This window comes from Pelophylax lessonae, assembly GCF_965119305.1.
Source record: "Pelophylax lessonae genome assembly, chromosome: 4".
Classification (NCBI taxonomy): domain Eukaryota; kingdom Metazoa; phylum Chordata; class Amphibia; order Anura; family Ranidae; genus Pelophylax; species Pelophylax lessonae.
The window spans coordinates 153108544-153127771 of record NC_138771.1 but is presented as its reverse complement, the minus strand read 5'-3'; the positions used below and the strand labels follow the sequence as shown (position 1 = coordinate 153127771).

At 44.5% G+C, this 19228-nt stretch overlaps 1 protein-coding gene across 2 annotated transcripts in view; it reads right to left on the bottom strand.

The window, feature by feature from the left end:
• Positions 1-19228, bottom strand: part of KCP (kielin cysteine rich BMP regulator) — a 176798-nt gene that overhangs the window by 104233 nt on the left and 53337 nt on the right. For both annotated transcript variants that reach the window (XM_082252857.1, XM_082252858.1), the window contains exons 6-7: positions 15064-15140; positions 369-465 (exon numbers count right to left, since the gene is read on the bottom strand). In XM_082252857.1, the coding sequence (XP_082108983.1) occupies positions 369-465; positions 15064-15140 (174 nt within the window). The remainder of the gene's footprint in view (positions 1-368; positions 466-15063; positions 15141-19228) is intronic.

Here is a 19228-nt window from a genome sequence, read left to right as displayed (position 1 = left end):
ATTCAGGTTCCCCTGACCTGTTAAGAGTGGCAGCACAGCCCACGTGGTGCTTGTGGTAGTGGTCCTTCAGTTTCCATCAGTCACATTTACACCTTTCAAGCGCAGGGGCATTAACTTTCTCTTTGCTGCACACTGCTGTCAGTGCCCCTGTGAGTGTCAATTTCATGTGTGTGTGCCTGCTTACATTTCTTTCTCTCCTGAGGCTTGTCCCTGAGCTACTTACTGTATCGAGAATAAAATGAGAATGAAGTTTTTTCCATAATATCTATGTTGAAACTTTTGGAAATGCCAGTAAAAGTTTGGCTGTGCCAGTAAATTTTTGGTGTCTTTTCAGTAAATTTCAATCTGGTAAATTGTCAAAGACTCACCCATGGGACAGCGAGGGCAACACTCTGTAGGCAGATTCACTGGATTAGCACAGCCCACAGGAGGACAAGTCTTTTGGGCACAGATCACCTCACCATTCTAGAAAAAAAAAAAAAAAAAAACAAGACTGTCGACACGTACAGTATACTACAATGTATGATTTAGAATGCTCAACAACCATGTTAACATTTAAATTTCAAATGGAAAGATGCATGTTAAAGTGGAACTAAACCCTTAAAGTGGAAATCTGGGCTAAACCTAATCTTAAATCTGCACCCATCCCCCTAATAACTCCAATACTAACTAGCCTGCAGAAGAAAGATTTCAATACTTACCTATTCTCAGGTCCAGTTATGTGATCTCCTCAATGGCTGGCTTCAGGGAAGAAGATAACAGTGACAACAGATTCAATACTTGGTCAGTGACATCACCCATAGATTTACTGTGAGGTGTCTCTTGTCAGCTTTCCCTTCACTCCCCTGAAGCCGACACTGGGAGCTGATCATGTGATGGGACCAGAGTGCCCTCAGAATAGTTAAATATACTCATATTCACTCTACAGGGTACTTAGAATTGGAGTTTAAAGGGGGAAGGTAGCAGATGTCAAACGTTACTAAACCCAGATGCTGCATTTACTATATCAGGTCTCCTACAGTACACAGAACATGGAAATGTATTTATTTTAGTAAATATAAAATGATAAATACCTTTTCTCATCAGAGGTATATAGAAGTTAGAGCAGTCTTCTGTATTGTATCAGTGAGTGCTGATAGCTTGTAGGAGGAGTTTAATTTCTCCCACAATTGTCCTATCAGGCTTCAGGACCCCTGATCCTCTGTCTAAACATGTCTGGACTGTGCTGATTGGCCCTATGTTGATCACATGTACCCTCCCAAGAAAAAAAATGGTCTCTACCAATACACACCAAACTGAGCAGCCTAAGGGGCCATACACACTATCAGATTATCTGAAGACTTTTGTCTGTAGACTTACCAAAACCATATAATATGAGGTCAAACCTAAACACTTTCAATTTGTATGCAATCCGGCAGGCCCTTGCACTACATAGAAAAGGTAAATCTGAAGGAAAAAGTCTTCAGATAATCTGATAGTGTGTATGGCCCTTAACTCTGTACAATGTAAAGTAGTGAGTGTACAACTTGTATAACAATGTAAATTTGCTGTCCCCTCAAAATAACTCAACACACAGCCATTAATGTCTAAACGCTGGCAACAAAAGTGAGTACACTCCTAAGTTAAAATGTCCAAATTGGGCCCAAAGTGTCAATATTTTGTGTGGTCACCATTATTTTCCAGCACTGCCTTAACCTTCTTTGGCATGGAGTTCACCAGAGCTTCACAGGTTGCCACTAAAGTCCTCATCCACTCCTCCATGGCAACATCACGGACCTTGCGCTCCTCCACCTTCCATTTGAGGATGCCCCACAGATGCTCAATAGGGTTTAGGTCTTGATACATGCTTGGCCAGTCCATCACCTTTACCCTCAGCTTCTTTAGCAAGGCAGAGGTTATCTTGGAGGTGTGTTTGGGGTTGTTATCATGTTGGAATACTGCCCTGCGGCAAATTCTCTGAAGGGAGGGGATCATGCTCTGCTTCAGTATGTCACAGTACATGTTGGCATTCATGGTTCCCTTAACCACTTGCCTACAGTGCACTTTCACCCCCTTCCTGCCCAGACCGATTTTCAGCTTTCAGCGCTCTCACATTTTGACTGAGAATTACTCAGTCATGCAACACTGTACCCATACAAAAATTGTGTCCTTTTTTTCACACAAATAGAGCTTTCTTTTGATGGTATTTGATCAATACTGGGTTTTTTATTTTTTGTGCTATAAATAAAAAAAGACTGAAAATATTGTGAAAAAACGCATTTTTCTTTGTTTCTGTCATAAAATTTTGCAAATTAGTAATTTTTCTTCACAAATTTTGGCCAAAATTTATACTGCTACTTATCTTTGGTAAAAATAACCCAAGTAAGTGTATATTATTTGGTCTTTGTGAAAGTTATAGAGTCCACAAGCTATGGTGCGAATCATTGAAAATTGATCACACTTGATCACACCTGATGTACTGAAGGCCTATCTCATTTCTTGAGACACTAAAAAGTCAGGAAAGTACAAATACCCCCCAAATGACCCCTTTTTGGAAAGTAGACATTCCAAGGTATTTAATAAGGGGCATGGTGAGTTTTTTGAAGTTGTAATTTTTTCCCACAATGCTTTGCAAAATGAAGATTTTTATTTTTTTTTTTATTTTTTTTTACAAATTGCCGTATTAACAGGTTATTTCTCTCACACAGCACATGTATACTTGCAACTACACCCCAAAACACATTCTACTACTCCTCCTGAGTATGGCGATACCACATGTGTGAGACTTTTTCACAGCCTGGCCACATACAGAGGCCTAACATTCAAGTAGCCCCGTCCGGCATTCTAGGAGCACAAATTACACATATAATTTCCTGACAACCTATCGCACTTTTGAAGGCCCTGGAGCACCAGGACAATGGAAACCCCCATAAAATGACCCCATTTTAGAAAGCAAACAGCCCAACGTATAATTTTTGAGGCATAATGAGTCTTTTGAATATGTCATTTTTTTCCACAAGTTTTTGGAAAATGTGGAAAGAAAATGAAAACACATTTTTTTTTACACAAAGCTGTCCATTTATGCAATATTTCTAACACATAGCATGTACATAGCAAAAATTGCACCCCAAAATACATTCTGCTATTCCTCCTGAGTATGGCGATACCACATGTGTAACACTTTTTCACAGCCTGGCCACATACATAGGCCTAACATCCAAGTAGCGCTTTACACAAAGTTGTCCATTTATCCACTTTAAGACTGGGCCTATTTTTGACACTTGGAGTTTACAAGCTAAAATCATTTTTTTTTGCTAGAAAACTACTTGGAACCCCCAAACATTATATATTTTTTTTTAGCAGAGACCCTAGAGAATAAAATGGAGATCGTTGCAATATTTTTTATCACACCATATTTGCGCAGCAGTCTTCCAAATGCGGTTTTTTTGAACAAAAATTCACTTTTTTGAACTAAAACATAAGAAAACAGTAAATTTAGCACAATTTTTTTCCATAATGTGAAAGATAATGTTACGCCGAGTAATTAGATACCCAACATGTCATGCTTCAAAATTGCGCATGCTCACAGAATGGCGCCAAACATTGGTACTTAAAAATCCCCATAGGCAACATTTTAAAAATTTCTGCAGGTTACTAGCTTAGAGTTACAGAGGAGGTCTTGGGCTCAAATTATTGCTCTCGCTCTAACGATCGCGGCGATACCTCACATGTATGGTTTGAACACCGTTTACATATGTGGGCGGGACTTGCATATGCGTTTGCTTCTGCGCGCGAGCTAACGGGGACAGGGCGCTTTAATTTTTTTTTTTTTTTTTTTTCCTATTTATTTTATTTATTATTTTTTTATTTTTACACCGTTTAAAAAAAAAAAAATGTTTTGATCATTTTTATTCCTATTACAAGGAATGTAAACATCCCTTGTAATAGAAATAGCCATGACAGGTCCTCTTTATTGTGAGATCTGGGGTCAAAAAGACCTCACACCTCACAACTACACTAAAAAAGCAAAAAAAAAAAAAAAAATTGTTGAAAGAGGAAAAAAAAAAAAGCAAAAAAAAAAAGCGGCCCTTTAAACCGGTTGCTAGGCAACGACTTTTGACGTAGCTCCGGTCCTCCAAGACCATAGAGTTGAGTGAGGGCCATCTTGCCCTCACTCGACTTCCTGTCTCTGAGGATCCGGGACCGGATAGTTTTCCCCGCTGCTGGCGGGTCCGGTAAACTGGGAAAACGTCTGGGACGCGGCAGGAGGGGGGGGGGCACCTCTTCCCCTGCACCGTAAGGGTAATTCCGCGGTGAATCCGCCACTGGGACCACCCTTATCTGAAAGCCGACCGCCCGCCGTTTCAAAAAATACCGGGGGGTTATGGGGGCTATCTGCTGCCATAACCCCAGTATTTAGCTTTTAATGGCCGACGCATATAGTCGTTAGGCGGTCAGTAAGTGATTGCATGTATATGGCAAACAGGTGACGATGACTGATGGGGTGACAGGTGACGATGACTGATGGGGTGACAGGTGACGATGACTGATGGGGTGACAGGTGACGATGACTGATGGGGTGACAGGTGATGATGATTGATGAGGTGAATGGTGATGATGATTGATGAGGTGACTGGTGACGATGATTGATGAGGTGACAAGTGACGATGATTGATGGGGTGACAGATGACAATCACTGACGGGGTGACATGTGACGATGATTGATGGGGTGACAAGTGACGATCACTGATGGGGTGTCAAGTGACGATGATTGATAGGGTGACAGGTGACGATGACTGATGGGGTGACAGGTGACGGTGATTGATGGGGTGACGGGCGATGGTCACTGATGGGTGACAGGTGACGGGCGATGGTGCACGGCGGTACTGATGGCAGTCTCTGGTGACCGGTGAATTTTAGGCTACGTTCACATGTGAGCGTAACGATCGCGGGCAGAATCACTGCGATTCTGTCCGCGATCCAGAAATCATTGCAAATCGCGGGACGCCTGTGCGTTGCCCGTGATTTGCAATAGCACCCCAAACGCTGTGCGATGTTGCAGCGATTTCCGCCTGCCGAATCGAGGTAACATCACGCAAACAACGCATGACGCCCCAAAAAAACTCTTGTACCTTTTTTGGGCGTCATGCGATGTTTGCGCGATGTTACCGCGATTCGGCAGGCGGAAATGGCGGCAACATCGCACAGCGTTTGGGGTGCTATTGCAAATCACGGGCAGCGCACAGGCGTCCCGCAATTTGCAATGATTTCTGGATCGCGGGCAGAATCGCGGTTATTCTGCTTGCGATCGCTACTCTCACATGTGAACGTTATGGGTGTCAATTTCTGGGCACTGATGAGGTGACTGTTGGGTGACAGGGGACATTGGGGGGGGCTGAGGACTGTGTGTGGGGACCTTGATTTGTGTGCTTTTTACTTTTTACAGGGGTACAGAGCAGTAACTCAATGTTTCTAGCTCTTCTCCCCTCATACTGGAAACTGTATGAGGAGAGAAGAGCTAGTAACAGTGAGTTACTGCTCTTTGTTTACATTTTCTGATCGGCTGTGAATGGATTCACAGCCGATCACATAGTAAACAGTCACTGTCAGTGACTGTTTACTACCGCTGGTGACAGCTGTGTTCCTACTGAACACAGTGCCACCGACATGACCGCGCTGCGCGCTCCCGATCGCGCATGCGCGGTCATCTCCCGGGCGCCTCCATTGTGATCGGCTGTGTCATTGGAACACAGCCGATCACGTGGGAAACAGCCATGCCTATTGGCTGTTTCCCCCCTGCCGGTGATCAGCTGTGTCCCGGGGACACGCCGACACCGGCAGTGCACGGAGGCGCGCCCGCGATCGCGCGCCTGCCCTGCTTGAATGGGCGGACGTCATATGACGGCCGCCCAGGATAATAGCCGCACCGTCCCGCCGTCATATGACGGCGGGCGGGCGGTAAGTGGTTAATGAACTGTAGCTCCCCAGTGCCGGCAGCACTCATGCAGTCCCAGACCATGACACTCCCACCACCATGCTTGACTGTAGGCAAGACACACTTGTCTTTGTACTCCTCACCTGGTTGCCACCACACACGCTTGACACCATCTGAACCAAATAAGTTTATCTTGGTCTAATCAGACCACAGGACATGGTTCCAGTAATCCATATCCTTAGTCTGCCTGTCTTTAGCAAACTGCTTTCTTGTGCATCATTTTTAGAAGAGGCTTCCTTCTGGGACAGCCATGCAGATCAATTTGATGCAGTGTGTGGCGTATTGTCTGAGCACTGACAGGCTGACACCCCACCCCTTCAACCTCTGCAGCAATGCTGGCAGCACTCGTATGTCTATTTCCTTGAGACAACCTCTGGATATGACGCTGAGCACGTACACTCAGCTTCTTTGGTCGACCATGGCGAGGCCTGTTCTGAGTGGAACTTGTCCTGTTTAACCACTTTTATGGTCTTGGCCACCGTGCTGCAGCTCAGTTTTAGGATCTTGGCAATCTTCTTATAGTCTAGGCCATCTTTATGTAGAGCAAAAATTATTTTGTTCAGATCCTCAGAGAGTTCTTTGCCATGAGGTGCCATGTTGAACTTCCAGTGACCAGTATGAGAGAGTGAGAGTGATAACACCAAATTTAACACTATTGCTATTGCTGGTTGTATCACAGACCCTGCAACAGCAAAGGAGGCTTTTAGTAAAGATTCCAACTTCTTATTCTGTCTCTTTAACCACTTTACCGCTGAGTACCGTAGTACTACTGCGGCAAAGTGGCTCGTTATCGTCTGACGACGTAGTACTACGTCGTTAGACACTCCCCTTGTGGGCGGCGCTCGCGCGCCGCCGGAGGCTCGCTCCCGCTGTTTTCAGTCACAGCGGGAGTCGGGCCAGGGGAGGAGCAGCGGCGATCGCCTCTGCTCTTCCCCGATCGTCGGGGATCTAGTGTGGAGATCCGCCCGCTGTGTGTAAACACAGCGGGCGGATCTCTGAAGTGACAGGCAGGGTCAAATTGCAGGGTTCAGCATAGCTGAACCCTGGATCTGTCCTTGTGTCACTCAGTCACCTCCCCCCCACACGTCAGTAAGCACCAGGCATACATTAACCCCTCCCTCTCCAATAAAATTAACCCCTTCCCTGCTAGTGTCATTTTTACAGTAACAGTGCATATATATAGCACTGATTACTGCAGTAATGTCACTGGTACCCCCAAAAGTGTCAAAAATGTCAGTCAAGGGTCCAATCTGTCCGCCGCAATGTCGCAGTCCCACAAAAAAAATCGCAGATCGCCGCCATTACGCGTTAAAAAAAAAACACCAAAAATAACAGAAATCTTTCCCTTTGTTAGTAAACGCAATAACTTTTGTGCAAACCAATCAAAATACGCTTATTGTGAATTTTTTTTACCAAACATAGGTAGCAGAAAACAAATTGGCCAAAAATTTAAAAAAATTTTGATTTTTACATTTTTTGGGGGGGAATTTCATATAAAAAAATGTGAAAAATATTGTTGTTTTTTCAAAATTTACGCTCTTTTATTGTTTATAGTGCAAAAAGTAAAAATCGCACAGGTGATCAAATACCACCAAAAGAAAGCTCTGTTTGTGGGAAAAAAAAGGACGTAAATTTCGTTTGGGTATGGCGTCGCACGACCGCGCAATTGTCAGTTAAATTCGCACAGCGCCGAATCGCAAAAAGTGGCCCAGACGTAAGACAGCAAAATGCTCTAGTGGTAAAGTGGTTAAAAACTAGGGCATTATCCACAGGACAAGTTAAACTTTTGTTTACTGGAGAAATGGCAGCATCCACAGTAGGTATACTCCATTTTCTTGTGATTTTTTCCTCCATAGGATGCAATAGTGAAAACCTTTTGGGAGGAACAAAAACAATATCAGGATGATCCCAATCAGCATACATTACCTGCTCCAAGAGCTGATATAAGGGAAAAGCCTGAGGACTTTGAGGAGGGCGCAATGAGCCTAGAGAGGAAAAAAAGACTTCAGACATCTCTAAGGGAGGTTATTTGTATCCAAACCAGACCATTTCAGTGAGAGACTGAATTGACAATCTCTGGGATTGAGAGGCCGAGTATGACTCCTCAGATCCTGACTCCCCAGAAGTGGAAACCTCAGCTTAACCTTCTATAGGGTAATTTACAGCTACTTCTTTCACATCCTCAGCCCAATCCTGAACTGATTCAGGGGTTGGCTCAGGTGAGGGAGATCTATCAAGTTTCCTCCTTCCTTGCGATGCTGCATCCATGCCAGCAGTCTTACCCTCAAGGCCAGCTAACGCTGATGCCAAATTGTCCTTAGTGACATAGGTTGCGACAGAAGCACTAGGAGTAGCTACTTTACCTGACAACAGTAATGGCTCAGATTGGCTAGTTGCCTCTGGCCCTTCCGGAGGAGTAGACACAGAGGAAGCATGGCTAAGACCTTCAAGGTCTGACAGCGGCACCATAGTGCCTCTTCCAGCTGTGCCCCCACTCTTCTTTCGGAAGGACATTGTTCTTAGGCAAGACAAACTTGAGGTACTAACTTTAGTGTACTTAAGGCTTGTGCCAAGCTTTACAGCTTATCACACAAAGCACTGATTATCGCACAGATACAGAACCTAAATGTGCCTGTAAACATGCACCCACAGTGACTCACGCAACCCAGCTGCTGATGCTCTGTGTCCCTTCAGCCTGCTGACAGAGGCTTGCGCATAGGATGTATCTCCTTTTAAAATCGCACCATTTGCGTTTGTACTGCGCATGTGCGGCGTGCTACATGGCGCCACGTGCACGCCAATTGTGTCATAACATGCTCCTCCTGCTCCAGGTGTACGCTTTTTTTAAAATGGCGAATAAAGAGGATACTTTGCCACAGACGCGCCACCGAAGGCGCTGCTTGATCTGGAGCTTCCGAGGAGATGGATGCGTTGGCAATTTCGCACCAAGGCAAATAATTACATGCCAAAAAACGTGGGATGAGAGCAGCATAAGCAACCATACGTGCTTTGTCACAGCTGATACCTTACAGGTAATCAGCCCAGGGTGAAATCATTGTGTTTAAACAAACAAGGTGTGTTTTAACATAGCTGATACACCTACTATTTTGCACAGGGAGCAAAGAAAATGTTTAAACAAACAAGGTGTGCTTTGACACAGCTGATACACCTACTGCTTTGCACAGACAGAGCAAAAATATTTAAACAAACCAGGTGTGCTTTGACATAGCTAATACAACTATTGTCTCTGGTGGAAACTAACATGGCACTCGGTATCTGTTATCTTAAAGGGAACAGTGCATAAAAATATTTTTACAAATATTTTTAAAGTGGACTTACCAGTCCCGCCGCAGGATTCTGTTTTGTAACAAGAATCCAATCTTCACCTATCACAGTGAGTTGCTGTCACTTGCCGACCTTCAAGAACTGGGTCCCCTTGTTTTAAGGGGCCACTCCCTTGGACCTAAAGAGCACCCTGCTGGAGCGCCTTTGGTACTGATTTTACCAAGGGTCCAGATCCCAGGGTCCAGTGCCTAAAAAGCACAACGTTACAGGCAAAACCTCATATCTGCTTTTCTAAGGCTCAGGTACCATCTTTTTAGCCATTTACTTTTTTGGATGGATCTGATTGCTAACCCTTTAGATTGAGCGATCTTTGATTGAGCATGCAGCATAATCTTTTTTCTTCTTCTTTAGAAAAAACATAAAATGTGGAGATCTTCTCCACTGTGAACATCACCTTTAAGACACTGGCAAAAAAACTGAGGTACTTCCTGTATAGGAGGGGTTATATAGGGGGACTTCCTGTCTTATTGGTTGCCAGTGTCCATTCATTGAAGGTGGCCTATAATCCCATACGTAATGAATATGGCTCTGTGTCCCGTGATGTACGATAAAGAAATATATTTTCCCGAATTGATTCATCCCTAATCATTACAAAGTGCGATCAAAAAGCTGACTAATAACCCACACTGCCTGTTTGAGCATCACTCATAACGATTTGGTTGTTTCTGACCTCCAAGGGGGTGATAATGAGGATGCCCAGTCACTGAAGGCAATGGTTGTCAAAAAAGAGATTTCGGCTTGTTAAAATACTTCCATGTGGGTAGGGCTTAATCAAAAAAGATCAAATTATGGTAAGTAAGCAGCTGTCAACACTGGATAAGAATCATGGTGGACTTATTTGGTTAGGAGCAGATATCTCCATGCTAAGTGTTCTCGGGGAGATATAAGCCCATATATGGGCAAGCTAATAGTATGTTTAATAGACTTCAGATGATAGTTGAATGCTGTATATATATTACAACCACACATGTGCTGTGAACTACAAGGACTATTCCTAAAGTTCAGTAGCCGAGAAAGCAATTTTAACCCACCTAACAAAATTACATTTGCAAGATTCCCCTTCCAGTTAAGGTGGCCATAAAATGGCCAAACATAACTAATGACACTCCTTTATATCTTAAATATGTATTACGTGTTTGCATAGAACATCATAAAGTGGAACAAAGGCAAAAATATGGCTTCTTAATATACGATTCACTCATACTCTTGATACATAAATGTTTGAGAACAGTTTAGCAGATATCTGGCTGTGCTGCACAGCTTAAAGGTTAAATGTCTATAAGAAGACAAATGGGGATAAAATTGCAGGACTTGGTAATAAATATCAGCCTTTATGTAATGTCAAATAATACAAAAAATATATAATAAGAACCAGATGTGCTGATGAACACAATGTGCTGAATATAATAGTCTACCTAGCCTCACACAATAAAAAAACAATGTTACTAGTGGTTAAAACCAAACATAGAAACGAACACTCACAGATATTTCAAGAAATAGATTAGAAATACTTCATGCATGCCATCTGTTCTCATAATGTCTGGTAGGGCACTTGTTTTGTAAAGAAATGCCAGAGAGCTCAGCTGCAAATTGTTTGTTTAAAGCAGTAAAGAGCTGCAGTCAACACCATGAGCCTGATTTACTAAATTGTGAAATGAGGTGCAATCACACCAACCTATAGTGGTATTAAACTCAAAACCACAAATGGAATATATTGCAGCTTACCAATCATTAGATGTGGTCGTTGCATTTGTTTTTTTTTTTTTTTGTTTTCTTTCCCTCTGATTTTCCTGGTGATCAATTCAGTAACACACCTGCATTAGAGGGGGGGATTTTACTAAAACTAATGTACTTAGAATCTGGGGCAACTGTGCATAGTAGCCAATCAACTTCTAACTTCAGTTTGTTCAGTTATGCTTTGACAATACAGCCTGGAAGCTGATTGGTTTCTATGCAGAGCTGCACCAGATTTTGCATGCTCCAGTTATAGTAAATCCCCCAGTGACAGACTGTCTGGCACCCATCCTGGGTGCCTCTGTCAAGATACAGCTTCCTCCACTTTGAAACCCAGGAACCAAGTATTATAGCTGAATATTGCACCCAAGAACTAGACAATACTAGCTTAGGTGCAAACTGGAACTGACTCTTTATTGTAAATTCACACAGAATATATACCACACAAAATCCAGCAAGAGCTTGATCATATTATCCTAAACAATGCAAACTGTAAACAGTAATATCAATACATCTAGCAGAACATCTAATGAACAGCTAACAGAAACATAAACCGTAATCAAATTAAATAGTAAGCTTATTAACAACTAGTCACCTAAACAAGCCTAGGTGATTCAGGTCAGTGCCCACCCAGATAGTTCAGCACCAGTATTCAAGAAGACCCAGGGTTATCCAAATCTTATTAACCAGCTTTCCTTTTACATACATCTTCTCATGTTTTAAGTTGGCAGAGACCATCATGGCTTCCTTGACTGTTAAATGTGGTAATAACATGTCATCTTGCATTATATAACAGGACATCTTTCTGAATGCTGGTAGCTCACTCAAATGCCAGGGACCATAGTAGGCAGGAGGCTACCCTACACCCCCCTCCTCCCCAGAGTGTCTACACTGAATGAAGGAGAAACAGAGACACATTTGGACAGTTGTATTGTCCAACGATAAAGAAATATATAATATATATTGTCAGTCTGTGGGAGGGGAGTGTTAGATGTGCTAATTTTGGATTTTGGCGTCTGGCACGGTGCCTGCGGGGGCTGGATCGGCCCCGGCTACTTCGGGGGACACGGTGGTGACACCGGTGGAATCGCCTCCTGCGGCGCCTGCGGTGGACAAGGTGGCGGAGCCCAAGGCGTCAGGTAAGGATGATGCGATTCGTTTGGCGGATTCCGCGAAGTGTGAGGTGTACGTCTGTTTTGAGGGCCCCTTGGGGGCGCACCTCAAGGCAGAGGTCCGGGAGAAGATCTGGAAGGATGAGTACGTCGAGATATTTACGTTACTTCCGTTGGAGAAGTTTAACCTGGATAGGGTGAAGCCGGAAGAATCGAAGAAGGAGGATGAGGAACGGCAGCGTTTCCGTTTGATTCCGCGCACGTTTAGCAATTGGCTCCAAGCTTTTGCTATTTTTGCGAGCGTGGTGGGCGAGAAGCATCCGGAGCATTGCTCCGCTTTGTTTTGCTATCTGGATGCGATCGGGGAGGCCCACAGGGTATATGGGGGGGTGGCGTGGCTCCGGTATGATGAGCAGTTCCTTCAGCGCAAGGCGGTTCGCCCGTCGTTGAGGTGGGATCATAAGGACATCAGCTTGTGGATGCGCCTCATGACGTATGCCCGGGCGGTACCGTCTTCCTTTCCGACCGGGGCCGGCGGTCCCTCTTCCCCAGGACAGCCGGCCGCGAAGCGTCAGGGTTTCTGTTGGCAGTTCAACGAAGGGACGTGCCGCTTTGGAACTGCCTGCAAGTTCAAGCATGAGTGCTCCGGTTGTGGGGGCTCTCACCCCTTCTCCCGTTGTTTTAAGCAGGATAAGCCCCGTGCCGGGGACGCTCAGCACAAGAGGGACGACGCTGGTGATGGTGGAAAGGATGCGGCCTTTCCTAAGTAGGTATCCGGACCGGGCGGCGGCCTGCTTGCTGGAGGAGGGGTTCTCGTCGGTTTCCGCATTCCCTGTTCTCTTGATTGTGTCCCCCCTTTGGCGGATAATTTGCGTTCGACGCGGCTGAACCCCGGGGTGGTGTCCGACAAGTTGGCGAAGGAGGTGGCGTTGGGCCGCATGGCGGGTCCTTTTGATGCGCCACCCTTGGCTGATTTGGTGGTTTCCCCGTTGGGTTTGGTTCCGAAGAAGGAGCCGAACAAGTTTCGAATGATCCACCATCTGTCCTTTCCAAAGGGGGGTTCGGTCAATGATGGCATTGATCCGGGTGCCTGTGCGGTGTCGTACACGTCTTTTGACGCTGCCATTTGTTGGGTTCGCCGTTATGGGCAGGGTGCGTTGCTGGCCAAAACGGATGTGGAAGCCGCGTTTCGTTTGTTGCCGGTGCATCCGAGCAGCTTTCGATTGTTGGGTTGTAGGTGGTTGGATGCTTTCTATGTCGATCGTTGCTTGCCCATGGGTTGTTCCATCTCCTGTGCGTTTTTTGAGACCTTCAGTTCGTTCGTAGAGTGGGTGGTCCGGGAGGTGTCGGGGGTCAATTCGGTTATCCATTACCTGGATGATTTTCTGTTTATTGGCCCCCCGACTTCTCCCTTGTGTGGTGTCTTGCTGGCTTCCATGCAACATGTGGCGGAGCGTTTCGGTATTCCCTTGGCGGCTGATAAAACGGAAGGTCCAAAGACCACGATCAGTTTTTTGGGCATTGTCATTGACTCGGAGGCGATGGAATGTCGCTTGCCGGACGACAAGTTGCGGGACATGAAAGCTGAGATCTGCCTATTGGTGGGAAAACGCAAGGTGCAACTTCGGCGGTTGCAGTTGCTTCTTGGCAAGTTGGCGTTTGCATGTCGGATCATGCCTATGGGTCTTCAGCCGCCGTTTGTCGGCTGCTACGGCGGGGATCCGCTCTCCGCATCATTTTGTCACGCTGTTGTTCACCTGAATGCGGTGGGCACAGATTTGTGGTTCCTCGGCATTCAGGAGGGTGTCCAGCGGGCCTTGCGTTTGTGGAGGGGCTCGCAGTTGTAAGGTGTCACGCCTGCGAGCGGTGGCGGTTGGGGGTCTTTGGAGGCGGTAAAAAACAGTGTTGGTAACAAAGTGTTTAGGGTGACCCATCTAGGTATGGAGCCCTCTGGTATCCCGGTTAATAGTGGATATTAACGGGAAGTGGTAACAGGAGGTATCAGTGGTCAAGTGGGTTGTCCCCGAGCTGGTGTTGCGCGGCTGGGTACCGTTTAACTGATTACGCTGATACCAGGTTAATTGGAATCTTGTGCCTCCCAAGACCAACAACTTATTTATGGCACTGGAATATTTATGGTTATGTTAAAATAATGTGTTCTGGTTATTTTGGTTATTTGTTAATAAATGGCCCACCGGGCCAATTTTCTCCAAAACTGGTGTCACTGGTATTTTGTTTAGGTTAAGCATATGGTTGGGGCTAACAGGGAGCAAGCCTCAGGAATACCCTAATCAAGTAAGGCCCGAAGCAAAAAAAAATAAATAAATAAGCGTAGGGCCTCATGAGGGGGTTTACTGGGCCACGGGAAGTTTGGGGGTTAATGTCATCAGGTCATGGATTGGGCAGTCACAAGTAGGTGGGGTCTATAGTATTGTAAGTGGGGGGGACTTACGGTCTTTCCAGCACATTCCTCGAGGCAGCAGAGAAGAAAGGATCCCCACCCTCCCGCCCTGTTTGGTGAGGATTGGTTGCGTTGAATGTTTTGGGGGACGCTTTGGGGCTGATGGGGTTTTGTTTTGTTCGCATACTTGGTGTTGGCGGTTGGGGGTCTTGCCTCCCAAGACCAACAACTTATTTATGTTAAAATAATGTGTTTTGGTTATTTTGGTTATTTGTTAATAAATGGCCCACCAGGGCCAATTTTCTCCAAAACTGGTGTCACTGGTATTTTGTTTAGGTTAAGCATATGGTTGGGGCTAACAGGGAGCAAGTCTCAGGAATACCCTAATCATGAAGTGTGACTGACTGTGCAGCAGTGGGGAACCCTAACTTCAGCAACTCTTACGGGGGTAGTGCCACATATGAAAAAAATAGTTTTTAGTGCTTTACAATGCTTACCTGGCAGACACAAGAAGTGCAGGAACCCACAGAGAAGGTCTCTTTGTTACTGTATATTCTTCCTTCATGAGTGCAGGCTATTAAAAGAAAACACATTAGCTGCTACATGCAACATAGGATTGTGTTTAATGGGATTGACATACACAATGTGGCAGACTTTTTTTAAATGTAAGGACACATTTACAATTTGAAAGGCATTGCAGACATGGTGGCAGCTTTCATGTTCACCATTTTGGAAGGTCTGTCTGGGTGACTTAGCCTGGTAGGGGTCCCTTTAGGCTGCATGGCCCTGTATTCTTGTTTTGTTAAAATAACATCATCCACAACAGCATACGCAATCTAATTTGGAGCTTGAGCTTTTTAAGGCAAATATGTTGTTCACTTTGCAAGGGTATTATCCCTTAGCTTGGTGATTGTGTGAAGCTCTGCCCATTTTGCAATCATCCGATCCTGTGCAAGCAAAAATACAGTTTCTTTTATTTTCCTGACACATGATTGGATATTCTAACTCCAGGAGCCATGTTAGTACCATTTTTATAGTGATCTTAAGGGGGTCATAAGATCTCATAGTTTAAAACCATCACTGGTGCCTTTCTTTTCTTTAGCAGTTAGTCAGTGATATGACAGGTGGTCATATGTACAGTGCATCCGGAAAGTATTCACATTGCTTCACTTTTTCCACATGTTGTTATGTTACAGCCTTATTCTAAAATGGATTAAATTCATTACTTTCCTCAAAATTCTACAAACAATACCCCATAATAACAACGTGAAAGAAGTTTGTTTGAAATCTTTGCAGAAAATTTATGAAGGGAGCTGAAACTTCGTGTTGCCAAGAGACAGCCAAGTACCCTTAAGGATTTAGAGAATATCTGTAAAGCAGAGCGGACCAAAATCCCTCCTGAGATGTGTGCAAACCTGGTCACCAACTACAAGAAACATCTTACCGCTGCACTTGCCAACAAGGGATTCTCCACCAAGTACTAAGCCATGTTTTGCTTCGGGATCAAATACTTATTTTACTCACTGAACTACAACTTAATTTATAGCATTTGTTTTATGTGTTTTTTTTCTGGATTTTTGGTTGATATTCTGTCTCTATCATTTAAAATACACCTACAGTCAGCTCCATAAATATTGGGACATCAACACAACTCTAATCTTTGTGGCTCTATACACCACCACGATAGATTTGAAATGAAACAAACAAGATGTGCTTTAACCACTTAAGCCCCGGAAGATTTTACCCCCTTCCTTACCAGGGCCTATTTTGCGTTTCGGCACTGCGTGACTTTAATGGACAATTGTGCGGTCGTGCGACGTTATACCCAAATTAAATTGACGTCCTTTTTTTCCCACAAACAGAGCTTTCTTTTGGTGCTATTTGATCACCTGTGCGATTTTTATTTTTTGCGCTATAAACAAAAAAATAGCGTCAATTTTGAAAAAATAACAATATTTTTCACATTTGTTTATATGAAATTCCCCCAAAAAAATGTAAAAATCAAATTTTTTTTAACATTTTAGGCCAATTTGTTTTCTGCTACATATTTTTGGTAAAAAAAAATCGCAATAAGCGTATTTTGGTTGGTTTGCGCAAAAGTTATTGGGAAAAGATTTATGTCATTTTTATTGTTTTTTTTTTTAACGAGTAATGGTGGCAATCTGCGATTTTTTTTGCGGGACTGCGACATTGTGGGGGACAGATCGGACCCTTGACTGACATTTTTGACACTTTTGGGGGTACAAGTGACATTACTACAGTAATCAGTGCTATACATATGCACTGTTACTGTAAAAATGACACTGGCAGGGAAGGGGTTAATTTTATTAGTGATCAATGGGTTAAGTGTGTCCCTAGGGGCATGTTTCTAACTGTAAAGGGGTGTGGCTAGTAATGTAACCAGAGAGACATACGATCCTACATAGCAGGATCTTATGATCTCTGCTGTTACACCAGGGAGAATGACAGACGGCTTTGTTTACATCAGCCGCCTGCCTTTCTCCCTCTCCACCAGGAAATTGTGAGTGACCGGCGGACCAGGTGTCACACGCGCGGGGATGCAGAGGAACGAGCGGGGGCGGGAGCGTGCCTCCGGCGGCACGCGCTTGCCAATGTTCCCTCTAATTTATTACTGTGCTGAGCAAATAAAAACATTTCTGAGCGCAAACCTTTAGACTGAGCAATTTCATCAAAAATCTTATATTGTCACAAAAAGTGCATGTTGCCATTAACTAATGGGCTATAGTTTGATAGAATATTAGTAGAAGATGGACAGCAGATGGATCACTAATTACACAATTAAAGTTCTGAAGGTGACAGGCTTCTTCCACCATTATAGACAAGCAGGGTACATGGTGTATCGCTGCACTTGGTATGCATGTTCCATCCTACATGGGCTGTCACATACAGTATAGCTATTGCTGATATCTTTTACATGATATTGATTTGATGCTCTTGTAACTGTAGGAAGTATTGATATATCTGCTGTACTTGAAATGTTTACAGTGGCAATGTTGTCAATTCTGAAATCCTAATTTTACAAGGAAAATTAGTATTACAATACCATTGATTGTACAACAAGTATGAGGTAGCATGGCAATTTGGCACATACAAACAATCTACCAATTCCTTCCATCAAAGAAAACCACATGCTAAGAATATAGCAATCAAGATACAGTAAATGCATATGGCAGGGATTCTTAATCCATATCACTTGGGGCATATGGTAATCAAATAATGGTGGTATGGTAATGGGATGCATTGCCCCCAATCAATGCAGAGATGCCAGCGTTCCCCCCACGAGACCCCCCCCCCGCGCGAGACCCGTGCACTTACCTCATGGCAGCTTCTCCTCAGTCCTCTCGCCTCCTCCTCGGCCAATGGCATGGGGTTTGCCTTTCGGCCAATCAGGAAGCGGGGGGATCCGCTCCCTGATTGGCCAGGAGGAGGATCCATGTGACAATAGCGAATTTTCTTTCGCTATTGTCACACAATGGGCGGGCTCGGAGCGCACTGCTCTGCTCCCCGGCCGCCACAGTAAAATAATGTAAAGTTCCTCACGGCTGCGCGGTCTGAATTTTTGTGCTGCGCGGGACCTTCAATTAGACTGCGCGTCCGCGCATGCACGCAGCTTAAAGGGAACATTGGCGTTCGCCCCCTGCAGGCTCCTGGGTGAGCAACGTAGTACTGCGTCACTTTGCCCAGGAGGGGCTGACTGCCGCAGTAACTGTATTTGCGGCGGTCGGCAAGTGGTTAACTGCAGACTTTCAGCTTTCATTTGAGGGTATTTACATCCAAATCAGGTGAAAGGTGTAGGAATTACAACAGTTTGTATATGTGCCTCCCACTTTTTTAAGGGACCAAAAGTAATGGGACAATTGGCTGCTCAGCTGTTCCATGGCCAGGTGTGTGTTATTCCCTCATTATCCCATTTACAGGGAGCAGATAAAAGGTCCAGAGTTCATTTCAAGTGTGCTATTTGCATTTGGAATCTGTTGATGTCAACTCTCAATATGAGTTTCAAAGAGCTGTCACTATCAGTGAAGCAAGCCATCATTAGGCTGAAAAAAACAAAACAAACCCATCAGAGAGATAGCAAAAACATTAGATGTGGCCAAATCTACTGTTTGGAACATCCTTAAAAAGAAAGAACGCACCGGTGAGCTCAGCAACACCAAAAGACCCGGAAGACCATGGAAAACATGTGGTGGATGACCGAAGAATTCTTTCCCTGGTGAAGAAAACACCCTTAACAACAGTTGGCCAGATCAAGAACACTCTCCAGGAGGTAGGTGTATGTGTGTCAAAATCAACAATCAAAGGAAGACTTCACCAGAGTGAATACAGAGGGTTCACCCCAAGATGTAAACCATTGGTGAGCCTCAAAAACAGGAAGGCCAGATTAGAGTTTGCCAAACAACATCTAAAAAAGCCTTCACAGTTCTAGAACAACATCCTATGGACAGATGAGACCAATATCAACTTGTACCAGAGTGATGGGAAGAGAAGAGTATGGAGAAGGAAAGGAACTGCTCATGATCCAAAGCATACCACCTCATCAGTTAAGCATGGTGGTGGTAGTGTCATGGCGTGGGCATGTATGGCTGCCAATGGAACTGGTTCTCTTGTATTTATTGATGATGTGACTGCTGACAAAAGCAT